Source organism: Globicephala melas, chromosome 4, assembly GCF_963455315.2.
Source record: "Globicephala melas chromosome 4, mGloMel1.2, whole genome shotgun sequence".
Classification (NCBI taxonomy): domain Eukaryota; kingdom Metazoa; phylum Chordata; class Mammalia; order Artiodactyla; family Delphinidae; genus Globicephala; species Globicephala melas.
In genome coordinates this window covers 71,570,544-71,587,365 of record NC_083317.1, presented here as the reverse complement: position 1 = coordinate 71,587,365, position 16,822 = coordinate 71,570,544, and the positions used below count along the sequence as shown (strand labels likewise).

At 40.4% G+C, this 16,822-nt stretch overlaps 2 protein-coding genes across 4 annotated transcripts in view; both read left to right on the top strand.

The window, feature by feature from the left end:
• The first annotated feature begins 1,783 nt into the window (after positions 1-1,783).
• PCYT1A (phosphate cytidylyltransferase 1A, choline) overlaps positions 1,784-16,822 on the top strand; it is a 44,400-nt gene continuing 29,361 nt past the window's right edge. The window contains exon 1 of one of the 3 annotated variants that reach the window (XM_030859521.2): positions 1,784-1,906. The gene's annotated coding sequence lies outside the window, so the exon portion shown is untranslated. Of the gene's footprint in view, positions 1,918-1,943; positions 2,385-16,822 lie in introns of those variants that run through there. The other 2 variants (XM_030859523.2, XM_030859520.3) reach the window with 2 other exon arrangements.
• Positions 16,023-16,267, top strand: LOC115854916 (translation machinery-associated protein 7-like). Its single transcript, XM_060297577.1, has one exon. The coding sequence runs from the start codon at positions 16,023-16,025 to the stop codon at positions 16,212-16,214; it is 192 nt and encodes a 63-aa protein (XP_060153560.1). The 3' UTR covers positions 16,215-16,267.

Genomic DNA, 16,822 nt, shown 5'->3' with positions numbered 1-16,822 from the left:
TGGAGTTCAGGTAGGACACCAACTGCTCCATCAACTACAACGTGAAAGGCCCTGTATGGAGGGCGATGTGATCATACTGTTGGAATCAGAGCAAGAGGCTCAGAGACTACGTTGATCCTGCTGAGCTCTGGATGTCTGGGTCAAGCACTTAGCCCATGTTTAGGATCAAACTTGTTTCAAGAAGCAGATCTGAATAACTGTGTATATCATTTTTCATAGTGAATTATTGGAAGCATTTCCTTTAAGATCAAGAAAAAGGGAAGGATGTCCTCTCTCACCACTTACACTCCATTTAGTGCTGACATGCAAAGTTCCAAACAGTCTCCTTTTTTTTGCTCTGAACATGAATATCATTCCTGGAAATGCAAACTGGCATCCATCCGTTCACTGACCACGCAAAGGAACTGATCTTTCTAAGCCACGGAGTCAAGTTTTGGAAACCTGCTAGTGCTGGAGGGTCTCCTGCAGAGGCAGGAGGTGGCTGTGGCTCACCATGGGGACAAGGACACTGGGAGCAGAAGTTCTGGGAAGTACTCGTTGGCGTGAACCCTCCCGGAGTCTGCCATTAGCCCCACTGCTTTTCCTACATTTTGAATTACTGCTTTTATCTTTCACCCAGTGTTTTTGCTCAGCTCTTGCCACTCTACACTTTCCACAGCTTGTTAGTTTAAACATGTATTTGTTTTCTCCAGGGTTTGCCCAGTGTCAGGGTCTGAGAGTTTCCAGCCTGTATATGAAATTAGCTCTTCCTTAAGACTCTCGGAGATTATGTTGGTTACTATCCCAATTCCCACTATCTTTGTAGTAATTTTCCCCTTAGAGTCCCTGGTGTCTTCTCCAGCTAGCTGTCCTTATCTGCAGCACCTTAATCTATCTCCCCTATTCAAATAACTGTTTGAAACCGGAAAGGGAATGGTTACAAGCCTTTTTTTCGCCTGGAGGCTCCTTAGCAGATGCTTAACTTTACCCACCCTATTTCTTCTCAGTCACTTTCAAGTCAAGCATGTAAAAAGTTCTTTTACATACTTCTTCCATAACATTGGGTATTTACTTGCCTTACATCTATAGAATCAAAAGGGACCCCTCCAAAGTTTCATTCTAGCAAAGGAAAAGGTTTCTCTTCACCAGACACCCTGCCATGTGATTTCCTACCAGTGGCCTCCCTTGAATCCGTTCCTGTTCAGCTAGCCCCCAGTTTATGCCTAGGGATCACCTTTTGTTGAGCCAACCTGGGTTAGAAATAACAGGAAGAGGGCTTTTCACAGGACTTGGTTGGAATTCTCTTTACATCACCAAGTAGGGAAAAGGTGGCTCTGTGTGAAGCAGCCGCAGACCATGGGGTGGAGGTAGGGGATGTCAAGGGTGGAAGGCGTCGCGGCCATCTGCATTGTGAATGTGCTGGTACGAGTGCCTGGCACCACGCCAGGCGCTGGGGTAGAGTAGGAAGGACCAAGACTGACAGGTCCTCCTGGAAGGGACCGAGCCCGGAGCTGGGCAAAAGGGGAGCCATCGCGTTAACGCTTCTTGAAGGACTGACAGTGAGCACGAGTGACAAGTCACAGCGTGTCTCATTACAAGATACATCTGTATCTCCACCGCATACTCTAGTTCCGCATGGAGACTGACCCTTTGCCATGTTGTCTTCTGTCTCTGGGGATTTCGGTTCAGTCACTCCGTCCCCGGGGCCTCTATGGAGGCGGAACTACTGTGTCAGAGGTCGTGGTTTTCAGGGAGCAGTCGTGGTCGGAGTGACAAGAGGGCGGGCAGTAGGCGGGACTTCCGGCCCACGGTTCCGTCAGCTGCCTTTCCCGGGCGTCTCCCCGCAACCCCCTCAACTTCCCTTGTCCGTGACGCGGCGCCCAGGAGAAATTCGACGGGACAGGGACCGGGGGAGCGTGAGCTGCAGGTGAGGACTCGGTGTGTGCCTATCCTTGCGGCTCTATTTGAGAGGAGAAACTGTGGCGCTGGGACCGCGGGGAGACTGACTGAAAGAAGAGTGGGTCAGTGACAGCGAAGGGAGTGTGAGGCTGGGGCTGCAAGGCTACTGTGACCCAGGGGCACTGACAACGAGGGGACTGTGACTGAGACGCAGCTGCTCGCGAGGGGTCTGCGACCCGCAGCAATGAATGCTGAGGGACTCTGACCTCGGAGAACACGAGGCAGAGGCTGCGAGGGGACTATGACCGAGGAAGTATGAAGCAGTGACAGCAGGGAACTGTGACCAAGGACCAACGAATCGGAGGAGACCGATCGATGGATAGTAACTGTGAGGGGACTCTGACGTAAGGGAACATGAAGCGGCGGCTGCAGGGGGATTCCTACCAACGAGCAGTAACTTTGAGGGGCTGAGTTGGAGAAGAGTGTGTGATCAGTGACTGGACAGGGTACTGTAGCATGGTGTTTGGGTACGGGGTGTGGTGACTGGGTGGAGAAGGTCTTAGTGGGAAACACTGGTTTGGGACTTATCTGACAGACCCGAGTTTAATTTTATGGACAACCTTCTTGTGGCTGGGAGGCTCACCTCACCACTGAGCTACAGTTTCTTCCTCCGTGAATGGGAAGTTTGGGCTAGATTAATGTTTCCTAAACTGTGGCTTCCATCCTATGATTGGGTTGTGAAGTCTATTTAGTGGATGGAACCTGAAATTAAAAAAAAAAAAATAGACTAGAAATTTTCAGTGTGTTCGCAGAGTAAGAATATTATTTCATAAAACGTGTTTCAGTTATGTGTGTGTGAGATTATGATGTAAAATGGATTTCATGTGTCTTAAAATGTAGTAAAAAAAAGTTGGAAAAACATTGGACCAGATTATTTCTGAGTTTTCTTTCTGGTCTAAAATGCAACGATTCTACGATTAGGGGACTGTTTGGAAGTACAAAGATGCAATTAGGAAGACTGAATCCGGGGCTGGGGCACAGGCTTTATCAGATTGACTTAACTGGAGAAGGCTTCCCAAATAGAATCGAAGTGACCAGTTGTGACTGGGGACTGAAACTCAGGTTCTCAGTTGGGAGAACCAACAGGTATATATTGAAATAGGGACAGTGGTATTTATAAAGGCAGTGAGGATATAGGGGTTTGTGATAGGAAAAACTGCTAGGAATAGACATTGAGGAAGCGTGGAAGCTTCGAGGAGGGTAGGAAAAAAGCTTAGAAAGGGAACTGAAGATAGAGACAGAAAAGATTCTGCCAAGAAATAAAGTGGGAGTAGGGAGATACAACCTTCAGGGTCCTTTTCAATCTTGATATTTAGTGATTCTGCAAGTACAGAGAATTGCTAGTAAAAAGAAACTAGTTGAGAATGGAATTTGGTGCAGGAATCAGTGGTGAACAGATGATTATCTTGGAGAAGACAGGATGATCTGGGAAGGTCAACAATTGTGACTAGAATGCCACAGCGGAGAAGCTTTACTGTTTTTAGCTATCCAGTTCAATGGTTTGTGCACTGGAGGCCAAGGTTGGCATACTGGGAATGTTACCATGCTGTGGATAATTCAAATGATGTTTTAGCTCTGGTTTTATTTCCTACCGATTCCCTTTCATGAGGGCTGTTAGTGATGCAGATGAAATGAACTAAAGTGAGTTTCACTACTTCCTCCTCTTTTACAGCCCTTTGTAGAAGGTGCTACTTACTGTGTCACCCAGTGTTTTAAAAAATATATCTAATAGAAGAAGCTTGAGGCAATTTCAACTTACCAGACACTGTATTTATCTGATAACCTAATAGTCACCCCACCCTCTACACACACATACATTTTGTGATAGGGGAAGAGAGTTCAGAAAGATTCTTGAATGGGAATGAGTTGGGAATAGTGAGGGATAGCCTTTGTTTAGCTAAAAAATTGCTTTTTCTAGAACATTAGATGTTTACTTGGCTTACATTCAACGTAACTAAAAGGAACTACTCAAGAATTTGTTCCTAGAACAGAATATAATGCTTAAAGGTAACTCACCACAGAAGGGAAGACATTTAGACTTGGGGACTGCAGCACTGCCTCTGGGGTCATTTGTGTCTGCTGAATGAGATGATTCTTTCTGACTTACCCTGCTTTGCAAACTTCCTTTGAAAACCAGTATAATGGCCTGATTGATAAAGAATGAACTTTTATTCCTTCCTCAGCCTATGATTTCTTCTCCCATAAACAGGTGAGGTTTTATTTTTCTTGGGGAATCTCCTCTTTGGATATGTGATCCCTTAAGGAGAATGATCTAGTCAGATAGAGCCTTGGATTCAGAAGTCCCTGGTTACTTTATCTGATGTTAACACTGACTTACTCTGTGTCTCTGGGAAGAATTATTGCTTTCTCTTGCTTTAGATTTTCTATGGCAGAGATAACTGTTCTTCTGATTAAATGGCCCTTTAAGAATCTGAAATATATGCATACTCACCAAATTTAGTGTACAATCTCATGGAGTTTGTAAACCACCTGACCTCATTCATGATTTTCCTATGGGAGCTGAATAACCTCTTCATGTTATAAACTCTCATGAGGATTAATTTATGAAATATTCATAGAAAAAGCAAGCATAATAATTTGCTATTATTTTTAATGATGGATAAGGGCAGAATATCTAGTTATAATTGTAATTTTCTTATGCTTTTCTTTCCAAGTATTTGTGTAACTCTCATCTGAAACCAGATCTTCTGGCTTTTCTACTAATAGAGGTAATTCCTCCTACTGAATCAAACAGAAATAGGTCTGTCTTATACTAACGTTTGTGTTACCCTAAAATAGATTGGAAAGAATAAATTTTTCTAAAAGTCATGATTTGGGGGGAATTTTTTCTGTTAGAGAAACCCTGAAATCAGAGTACTTCCCAATCATCACTGAACTGTGAGAGTTCCTTTTTACTCAACATTGTGGCTGCTTCTACATCTTTTACCTCTGTTATCAGTACATAAGTCACATTCGAAAACAATAGGCAGAAATAGAGACACAGATGTAGAGAACAAACGTATGGACTTCCACCAAGGGGGGTAAAGGGGGGGCTGGGATGAATTGGGAGATTGGGATTGACATATATATACACTAATATGTATAAAATAGATAACTAATGAGAACCTGCTGTATAGCACAGGGAGCTCTACTTCACTTCTCTGTACAGTAGAAACTAACACAGCATTGTAAAACAGCTATACCCCAATTAAAAGACAAAAAAAGAAAGAAAAAAGAAAACAATAGGAAGGAGAGTGTAAGAGCAGGGCTCAGCCCTCCTGCTTATATACCCAGAGGGTAACTTCTAGCACTTTCTCTTTCCTAAGCATAAACCTTTCTGTTTCTAGTCCTGAAGTTCCCTTTTCACAATATTCCTGTCAAATGGGTACCTGGACACGTGTATGAAGTATGATTTGTTTTGTCAATTGTTTATGAATGATTTGTGGCAAAATTTAAATTCTAACTCCCTTCCTCTGTAATTCAGTCAGTAAATTTAGGGAATATACATTTTTACATACGTTATTTTGCAGTATATGCCAGGGCACCATTCCAGAAGAAAAAAAAAAGAGTGAGTCTCTAGTATATATTTGGCACTGTGTTTGGTTCGTTTACATACATTATCTCATTAATATAAGTAATTGTATTGACTGTGTTTTACTGTTTGCAAACCAGATTAGTAGATAGATATATAGCAGGGTTGTGTTTTGGTTTTTTGTTTGTTTGTTGTCTTTTTTCTCCCTTTGTTTTGGTAACTCTCTTGTTGAAAGTTATGTTAGTTTGAAGTTTTCTATGTTTGGACTAGAATGATTGGCAGCGGAACCCATGGATCTGCTAGGCTGTTATATATCACATTCACAACTATTTGCAAACCAGTTTGAAGTGAGGGCTGCTAAAAATAATGACTTATAGGGCTTCCTTGGTGGCGCAGTGGTTGGGAGTCCGCCTGCCGATGCCGGGGACACAGGTTCGTGCCCCGGTCCGGGAAGATCCCACATGCCGCAGAGCAGCTGGGCCCATGAGCCTGCGCGTCCGGAGCCTGTGCTCCGCAGCAGGAGAGGCCACAACAGTGAGAGGCCTGCATACCGCTAAAAAAAAAAAAAAAAAAAAAAAAAGACTTATAGTCTTTGCTTTATATTAGAGAACAAAATGAGTGTATGGCACTTAACAGAAAACAGTAGTTTTTTTATCTACGTAGAATTACCTCAGATGTGATTTACGTTTATTTGTTTATTTTTTGGCCCCTAGGTCTTAATCTTTTTTGTGCCGTGGACCTCTTTGTCAGTATGGTGAAACCTTGTTGACTCCTTTTTTGGGCTAATGTTTTTATTGCAAAAAAATACATAGAATTATAAAGGAAACAAATTATGTTGAAATATAGTTATAAAAATATTTTTAAAATGTGTGATATAGCACATGTAGTTTTTATTAACATAGTAAATAAAGTTTACTGTCTATCAGTGGGTCTAATAGCTATGATAATTTTTAAATGATTGTGTGTTTAAACAGTATTTCGAGATATTTGTAATGAGTGTGATATTATATGAAAATATCTATGATTTCTATTGGTGACAAAGTCTGTTCTACTAAGTGTACTATTTACGTTCATACGCTTACGTTCATAATTGAAGGAATGCTGAATTTGCCAGAGGCTAGTGAAAATAAAGATATAATTTTTTTGGTCCAAATCCAAGACTCCCTGAATCTGTCGTAGACCCTGCCTTAGAGATATAAGTTCCATAACCCACTCTAGGAAGAGCAAAATCTAAACACAGGGTTTACTCACTGATTCTTCTAGTAGAATAGTGGCAGAGCAAAGTCATTCAACTGTAAGAGATATTACAAGTGTCCCTTGTGGTTTTTAGGATAATCTCTTTCCTGAAATATCCTACTGTGTGGTCAGGCCCAAGAAGAAACTTTATTTTGGTCCAGGACTAACCCAGGGTCTGGCACAGAGTAAGTGCCCACTCAGCGTTTGTTGAATAAGGGTTTCTCTGGAGAACTTAGAGGGAAGAGATCAAGTTCAGAGCTAAGATCTTAGATGTGGCAATTTACAGGTCCCAAATATTGAGGAATAACATTGAGCTCTGATTTAAAACTAATCATCTGTGCAGATCATGTTGTGAAAACACTTTTACATTTAGAACTTCCCAAATCAGACATTCTTTTGACTTATTCTATACAGTGTGGTGATATATACAGGTTAGTGACATAAACTGTAGAAATCCTGTATCAGAAAGTTATGGTACAGTTTCTTGAAATAATTCTATTCCTAGCACTGTCCTCCACTTTAGAACTGTTTGCATAATCTAGGCAGAATTCACTACCAAATTAATGATAAAACTGATCCTGTTTTCATCTAGAATAGAGTTGGCAAACTTTTTAGGTAAAGGGCCAGATAGTAAATATTCAGCTTTGCAGGTCATACAGTCTCTGTTGCAACTACTCAACTCTGCAGTTGTAGCACAAAAGTGTCCATAGACCACTTTTCATTCATTCATCAGTGAATGAGCGTGGCTGTGTTCCAGTAAAACCTTAATTACAAAAACAGGCAGTGGGCCATATTTGGCTTGTGAGCTGCTCTAGGAGTTCTGCTGGTTCTTGAATCCAGTCCCTCCTCCCCACTATGGGTTAGACATATCCTCCCTCAAGCTTCAAAGGTCTTTACACAAGGGGTGATGTGACTGCACTGTTATCTGTGGGAAGGCCTGATTGTACAGCAGATGACATGATTAATGCCAACAGTATTTGATTCACTTTAACCTAGGAGTTCACAGAGCTTGCCTCTTAGAGCACTACTTTATTAAGCTCCACAAAGGTAGAAGCCGATAAAGATCCCAAGTACAAAGTATGCTTGCTTACTCAGCTTTGGAACTGGACATTGGTATGCCAGCAGAAAATTACTGAGCACAGGGTTTTACTGAGGAAGATAATTGTAGGCCCAGAGACAGGGGAAGCAGGAATAGAATGCAAAGGAAAAATTCATGTTTCCTCTTTTCACAGATAGTTCCCTGTAGTAATCAGTCAAATTTGAATTAGTTTTAAGAGTATACATTATTGCAACTTCTACTATTTAGGTTGTTGCATAGCTTAGGAAGCAGAGTCCACCTCCTCTTTCACCCTGGGGTGCTTACTAAATCTACTGACAATAAGGAAGTAGAATAGAGAGGATTGGGTGGGAGTTTCTAAAACTGCACTTGTTGGAGACCTTCATCTTTAAAACAGAAGCATATGCATACCAGCGCCCAGATTTTGTCTCCTTCAAGATATTCACGTTGGAAAGACACTTGATTAGATTTATCCTCAGTATCTCCTCCCTGCCACCCCTCCCTGCTGACACACATTTCTACTTCTGTGTACTTCCTTAATAGCAAAGTTAATCCATCCAAGCAGGCATCTATTGGAACATTAAAGAACAAGGCAAGCAGTGTATGCTGGGAGGTTAGTCAGCAGAAATGGAGCCAGATTTTGTGAATCTGGGTAAAAATCACAGGAACAGATACCACATTCCGTATCTTGAAAGCAATTTGGAGACATTAAGGCACTTAATAGGCAGGGTTGGGTTATGGTAGTGATGGTGGTGGTGTGGGTATTTATGTCCATATTTAGAATCTGTGCTTGAATGGAGAATTTGACTAAGATAAGGTGACTTATCTCGGGACTGAATATGTAGCAGTGTTGGAAAGATCAGGCCTTACAAGTGCTGCATTCTGGCTGCCAGCTCCCTTTTTCTCTTTTGTTATAGCTTCTTTTGACAGAAACTTTTGGGGAGGATAAACTGCTAAGGAAATAGGAAGTTTTGGCCCACCCTAATGGGCTCATAAGTGAGGCTGTGTATTCTATCTCCAACTGCTTTCATTTTGACTCATCCCAGCTTAATTAATGTGGGTGCTGTGGCTGGAAGCCAGGCTCCACCTGCAAATCATTGGGCAATTTCCTGCTCCCCAGCCCCATTTTGATCTTGTACTGTATTGGCTCTGAGGAGGTGTCATCTTTTCCCAACCCTATTACCCACTGGACAAACAGATATTAAGGCAGCCTGTGTTGGGGTGTGTGTGTGTGTGTGTGTTCCCTCTGGAATGTAGATATTTAAAGTCTTCTTTTCCAGCGTCATCACTCACTTTTACTTGACTAGTATTGGTTGGTTGCAAATGGGCAGTTATCATAAATGGAGAGTTGCGAAGTATTATTCCTCATTGTTGGAGGTATTCAGTGGTTACTGGGCAATTGTGAGTATTGTAAAGGTGGTGTGATTTTAGATCAAGCTAAGTCTCAGTGTAATGAACTAAAAAGCCAACATATATTTGCAACCCTCAGTATGCCCTCATCCTCCCACATACCTTTTCTCAGTAGCAAATTTGATGTGTCCTAGCAGACATCTATTGGAACTTTAGGGAAGCTGGGGGTAATTTTTTTCATCAGTTTAGGCACTAATTATTAAATTTTTATATATACTTTCATAGTGTATAAGGTAGTAGATGTGAGGAACATGGGGGTGGTCTAAGAGAGCCAGTGAAAAATGAAAAACTTGAGAGACCTATAAAGTCAAAGTTTAAAAATTAGTAATAGTTCTAGAGGAAAGGTGTGAGGGTTAATCTCTTTATAATTTCTGAATTCTTTTAGGGTCACTATTATGGAATGACTGTGATCTTGGTGTTTTCCATCTCCTAAGAAAGTGGAGAAGATATAGAAGTGTTTTGCATTATAAAACAAAAAGTATTAGATGTGTTTGTTCTAAATCCAGAGGATCTTAAAACTTCAGTTTAAGTCTGATGTGTAATGTTCAGTTTAAAATATAGTATAAGGGGCTTCCCTGGTGGCACAGTGGTTAAGAATCCGCCTGCCGATGCAGGGGATACGGGTTCGAGCCCTGGTCCGGGAAGACCCAACGTGTCATGGAGCAGCTAAGCCCGAGCACCACAACTACTGAGCCTGCATGCCACAGCTACTGAAGCCCACACGCCTAGAGCCTGTGCTCCGCAACAAAGAGAAGCCACCGCAAAGAGAAGCCCGCGCACCGCGTCAAAGAGAAAGCCCACGCACAGCAACGAAGACCCAACACAGCCAATAAATAAATAAATAAATTTTAAAAAAGAGTATAGTATAAAATACAATATATGACACAAAAGTCATCTTTGGAAAATAGAAGAACTGTAAGCAGATAAGAAAAAATACTTTTGACAGGATGAGAGCTTTGTTTTGCCATCTTTGATACATTATAAATTGACAAGTACTTGACCTCTTTCCATCAAAACAAAATACTAACGTAAGTAGTGCTTTTCAAAATTTCAAAGGAGTTTTTCCACTTATTACATTTATTCAAATAGTTATTGAGCACCTACTTTGTGCTAGGGCTCATTGCCAAGTATTGAATGCATTAATTATGATTTTGTGGTTCTAAGTGATAAAAAACCAAGCTTAACTGAGCTTAAGCAAAAAGGGGGATGTATTGGTTGACACAATTAGGCAGTTCAGGATCTGGCTTCTCTCCATCATCAGCATTGCTTTCTCTGTGTGACTATTTTGAGAAAGACTCTCTTCCTGGTTATAGGATGACCACTAGATTGTTACAGGATGGTTCCTAGAGTCAGGTCTCCAGGCTTGAACTCACAAAGAAAGAAGTGATAATCTTTGTCCAAGAATTCCTATCTGGTGAGTCCTGAGATTCACTCTGATTGGACTATCTTAGGTCACCAATCACTGCCATTCCCACCTCCCTCCTCCCCCAGTCTGTGGCCTGAGAGAGTGATGTGCTGATTGGTTCAGGTTAGGCACGTGGCATCTGACGGTATGGCTAAGGGTGAAGATCACACAGACCGAATGATACTGAGTCTCCGAATGAAAATGGGCTCTACTCAGAGCAGGAGAATTGAACGGTGGAAAGAAGCAACATCAGGGAGTTTGTTTTCTAATCTCTCATTTGCACTCACTATAACTTAGAGTTAAGGTACTAGGTGGAGCTAGATTTTTTTTTTTTTTTTTGTCCAGGCTGAGTGGCTTGTGGGATCTTAGTTCCCCGACCAGGGATTGAACCCATGCCCCCTGCAGTGGAAGCGCGAGTCCTAACCACTGGACTGCCAGGGAATTCCCTGGGAGGAGCTAGAATGAAGTCCCCGTTTATATGATATGATTCCTGGTCTATTGCACCCTCTACTCTTCTACTCTGGCCCAAACCAAAATAAGCCCCTTGGAATTCCTAAGTGGTCTGTCAGCGATATGCCCAGTGAGAAGGAGCCCAGTCTTTGTGAAAGAAGAAATTAAAATCCTGTTTGGCACAGTGTAGTGCATGACCAGAGTGCAGTAAGTGGTTTTGTTTAAATTCATGTATGACCATTTTATATACTAGGCAGCACATAATAAGTAAATAAATACTAGGCAGTGTTGTTGTTAAGTACACAGATCCTAGAGCCAGAATGCCTTGGTTCAAATCCTGGTTTTGCCCTGTCCTACGTGTGTGACCTCAGTCAAGTCATTTAACCCAGCTGTGCCTCAGTTTCCTCATCTGCAAAATAGAGCAAATAATATTATCTATCGCATAAGACTGTTGTGAGAATTAAGTTATTTAATATATGCAAAAGGTTTATAACTTTCTGGCACAAAGGAAGTACTCTGTAAGTGTTAGCTGTAATTTTTATCATCACTATTATCATAATCTTTGGGACTGTGATAGAGAAATGTAGATTATGTGATAGTACAATGAAATGGGTTTACATCTGATTGAATACCTTAATCATTAAGAATTCTAAATATATTTTTCTATCCTGTTTTCTAAAGATAAACTCTCCTGTGTTTTATATTGTACTAACCTAGAGTATTAAGAGTGGATCTCAATGAGGAGAGAGGGGTCCAGTGGTATGTCACATTGGTGTATGGTGACATATATCTATCCTGATCAATACTTTCAGCACTAACATGGATGGAAACATAAAAAACATGCTTTTCAAGTTTATAGGTTACATAACATTGTGAATGCTAGTGTGATAGATGGCAGTCATGATTTGAAATTATTTTAAGATGAGAACAAACAAAAAGATCAACCATGATGGACTTTACAGGATTATGACTAATAAAATTAATGAAGGTATTTCTACACAACCTCTCCTTGAATGTCCTGGTATGCCAAAATGAAATGCCCCCGAGGTAACTCAGCCCCTTTTCAGATAACTCTTCGTTCCTAAAAAGGTTTTTATTATGTTAAAGTTTCTGTCTTTGCATCTTCCAACTAGTGATTCATTTTCTATTATCTGGACTTTCACAGAATAAGTGTCTGCCCCATCCAACATACCAGGCATTCAGATATTTAGAGATAGTTATTAGGTACCTTCTTGTATAGTACAGTGTCGCATTTTGTTGTATACCACAGTAGTTAAGGGTGTGTAGTCTGCAGCCAGGCTGACTGAATTTGATTCCTAGCTTCGCCACTTACTAGCTGTGTGATCTTATTTTCTGTGCCTCAGTTTCAATAGTGATAAAAATAATACGTCTATGTCAAAGGGTTGTGAATGTTAAGAGAGTTTTTTGTGTTTTTTTAATTTATTTAATTTATTTATTTTTGGCTTCATTGGGTCTTCATTGCCATGCGCGGGCTTTCTCTAGTTACGGTGAGCGGGGACTACTCTTCGTTGCGGTGTGCGGGCTTCTCATTGCAGCGGCTTCTCTTGTTGCGGAGCACAGGCTCTAGGTGCACGGGCTTCAGTAGTTGTGGCATGCGGGCTCAGTAGTTGTGGCTTCCGGGCTTTAGAGCGCAGGCTCAGTAGTTGTGGCGCACGGGCTTAGTTGCTCCGTGGCATGTGGGATCTTGCCGGACCAGGGCTCGAACTCGTGTCCCCTGCATTGGCAGGCAGATTCTTAACCACTGCACCACCAGGGAAGCCCCAAGAGTTTTAATATTTTTAAAGTTTTTAGACATACAGGTGTTATATAAATGCTGACAGTAGTAGTAGTAGTAGTAGTAGTAGTAGTAGTAGTAGTAATAGTGGTGTTTCTTCATCATAGCTTAACATCAGACTCTAGAAGAGTTCTTGCTACAATCGTAATTTTTTTTTGAATTAGTGTCTGTTGGGCAAGGATGTTCAATTGTTAAATTACTTTATTTTTAAAAAAGATTTGTTTATTTATTTATTTTACTTTTGGCTGCGTCGGGTCTTAGTTGCGGCTTGCGGGATCTTCATTGAGGCAGGCGGGATCTTTTGCTGCGGTGCGCCGGCTTCACTCTAGTTGTGGCGTGCGGGTTTTCTCTTCTCTGGTTGTGGCGCGCAGGCTCCAGAGCGAGTGGGCTCTGTACTTTGCAGCACACAGGCTCTCTAGTTGAGGCACGGGAGCTCGTTGTGACGCGCTGTATTGGAAGGCGGATTCTTCACCACTGGACCAGCAGGGAAGTTCCACAGCAGTGATTCTTAAATGGGGTAAGGATAAGATGGGGAGATGGAGCATACTTCATGTTTTATCATACTTTTACATTAAAAGTACATTTTTTATAGTAGTAATCATGGGTGAAAACTTGACAAAATCTTCTTGGCTATAGGGGATACACGGAAGATAGACTTTAAGGCAGATGATGGCAACTACTACTACTATGAAATAATAATAGTAGCTAATGTTTACAAGCACATACTGTGTGCCAGACTCTGAGCTAAGTAAGGCTTTACATGGATTATTCCATTTAAACCACATTTGTTAGATGATGAAACTAAGACTTGGAGAGATAAAGGAATTTGTCCAAATTTTCATGGCTAGTTAGTGGTAGAAATGGGATTCATATTTTGGTAATATGATTTAGGGGCTGACCTCTATTTAATTACTACAGTATACTAACGGAGTGAGGTTAAAGATTTTTACTTTTCTCAAAATGGAGCATGGATAAAAAATATTGAGAAACACTGCCTTAGACATTTGGTTAGAGGTATTTATATAAGACAGAAGGAGAGATTTTGTTGAAGAATGTATGTACTCAACTGAAATTCAGGTAAAATATGTTAGTATTACTATTATTTACCAATGGGCTTTGCAATGTGTCAGTACTAATACTAATGGTTGACTTGATTCTTTGTTCATGAATTTTACATTAGCTTTAAATAGGTAGTCAGATACCTCCTTTCTCCTCCCTTGAGTTCTCATTGTGATATTTTATATTTTTTGTATGATTTTTTTAATCTAGTGGAATAGATCCAGTGTTACAATATCTAGTGACTCCAGATATCAATTTGACTTTAAAATATCTTTAAAACCACAAGGGCAGTATTTAGCACCTTTGCTTCTTTCTAGTATGATGATATCTACCATGTATTTGGCTGGTTAAGTTGAATTATGCAAGATGGTTCAGTACTTCAAGAATTAAACAGTTAAAAAGCAAAGTAGAATTTATGTTATGTATATTTTACCACAATGTAAACAAAACAAAAAAGCAAAGCAAAGTCAGAGTAGGGAGGGAGAGATGGAGTATAAAGTGGTATGAGGAAACTTGAGAGCGAGGGATATGTTTTTTAATTTTGATGATTTCACAGGTATATAATGTTAACACTCATTAAATTATACACTTTTAAATATATGGTTTATTGTATGTTAATTATAGTTCATTCAGTAGAGCTGTAAAAGTATTATAGCACACATAATCCCCCCCACACACCGACACACATACAGAGCAAAGACTTCTGAGAAGTTCCTATAAACATGTCTTTGGATGTGTTAAGTATTTTTCTATTAAACTTTAAGGAATTTTAACTTGAAGTCATGGAAAGTAACTGGTGAGAATATGACATGACATTTATTCCCTTTTTATTTTGGCATCCTTAAAACTCTATTTTGTATCATGAATGAAAAGTACAGGTGACTTAAGCACCACCTATTTGTAATGTCAGAAGAGAGATGAGCAGAGAATTAATTCTTTTTTGCTTACGTTGAAAGCTTATCAGGAAATCCTAGCAAAACTTTTCCAGTAGGAAAGATCTGTACAGCTGACAAATCAGGCAACTTTGGAATCAGGCCAATAGCCATGTCAGTTCTATTTGATTGGTGCTGGGACCTTGTTTACCTTTAAGTGACTGTGACCTTTTGTTCCACTGTTCAGGTAGGCTGGTCTGACTTAAGTTTACAAAAACTTCAGGAACCCATGCTGTGGAAAAAATGTTCTTGATTGAGGGAAGCAGCAGTAATGATGAGACAGCTTCTTTAAAAAATCTGTGAATTTCTGGGAGACAGTATTCTGACTTTCTCATTTACTAGCTGTGTGATCTCTGGATAGGTTGCTTAACCTCCCTGAACCTTAGTTTTCTCACTTGTAAATTGGGACTAAAAATACCTGCTTCTCAGGTTATATGGGTTAAATGAGAATAATGTATATAAAGTACCTAGCACAGTGCCTGGCACTGGTAATATTGAAAAAAAAAGTCATTATTATGAATTTGCTGTTATTATCTTACTTTCTTCCAACACATTTAGATTCCTAAAACATACTTCTTGGAATATATGTATCATCTACACTGATTCAAAGATTTAGGAAGGAGAGGAAATCTGTTTCTGGAGACCCCAAAAGACAACCTTAGATGAGGGCCTATCTGTGTAGAAAATGTTTATTGAACTATTTTTTTTTCTTTTGTGACACGTGGGCCTCTCACTGTTGTGGCCTCTCCCGTTGCGGAGCACAGGCTCCAGACGCGCAGGCTCAGCGGCCATGGCTCATGGGCCCAGCCGCTCCGCGGCATGTGGGATCTTGCCGGACCGAGGCACGAACCCGTGTCCCTTGCATCAGCAGGCGTACTCTCAACCACTGCGCCACCAGGGAAGCCCTTGAACATTTTTAAAAGTAAACTTTTTACTTAAAAATAAAAAGTAAAGCCTTTAGAAAAGTTGCAAGAATATTAAAATGAACTCCTTTGTGCCTGACTCAGCTTCATACATTGATAACATTTTGCCATATTGTTTTACCTTTTTAAATGTAATATAATATACACATTTTTCTTTTTCTTTTTTTTTTTTTTTTGCTGAGGTTAAGTTGCAGAGATCATAACCCTTTATCCCTAGATACTTCAGCATAAAAAAACAATGACAGGCATCCGGTGGCAGGGTCTGGGGAAGGGGTGGCAGGTGCCATGTTGGGCTGCGAAGGTGGCAAGAAGCCCCTGAAGCAGCCCAAGAAGCAAGCCAAGGAGATGGACGAGGAAGATAAGGCATTCAAGCAGAAACAGAAGGAGGAGCAAAAGAAATTTGAGGAGCTAAAAGCGAAGGCCTCGGGGAAAGGCCCCCTGGCCACAGGTGGAATTAAGAAATCTGGCAAAAAGTAAGCTGTTCCTTGTGCCTGAGGCAATGATGATCCTTAGTTCCATTCCTGTTTAAACATCTGGATTAAACATCTGGATTCCCTGCCATAACATCTGTTGCCACCTATAACTAGAATGAAGTGTTGTCTTGGAACCTATTGTACATTTAAGAATAAACTTTTGTAAAACAAAAAAACAACAAAAAAAAACAATGACAGTCTTTTATATAACAGTATAATGATCAACTTAAGGAAGTTTATTTTAACATTGATATATATTATTATCTGATACAGAATCCATATTTTAATTTTACTGATTGTCCTAATAACTATCCTTTATAACAGTTTCTCCCCCAATCTAGAATTATGCATTACATTTAGTTGTCATTTCTTTGGTTTCTTTTAACCTGGAACAGTCCCTCAGCCTTTCATTGTTTTTCATGATAGACATTTTTTTGAAGAATACAGCCTTGTTGTTTTGTAGAATGTCCTTTAGTTGAGGTTTGTCTGATTGTTCCTCATAAAGCCATACAGGTTATGCATTTTTGGCAGATGATGTATCCTCAGTGCCTCACATCAGGAGGCATTATTGGTGATGTTAATTAGCTTTAATTACTTAGCTGAGAGATTTTT

Coding starts and splice junctions, on each gene's coding strand:
- LOC115854916 (XM_060297577.1), top strand. CDS start 16,023: ATGTTGGGCTGCGAAGGTGGCAAGAAGCCCCTGAAGCAGCCCAAGAAG.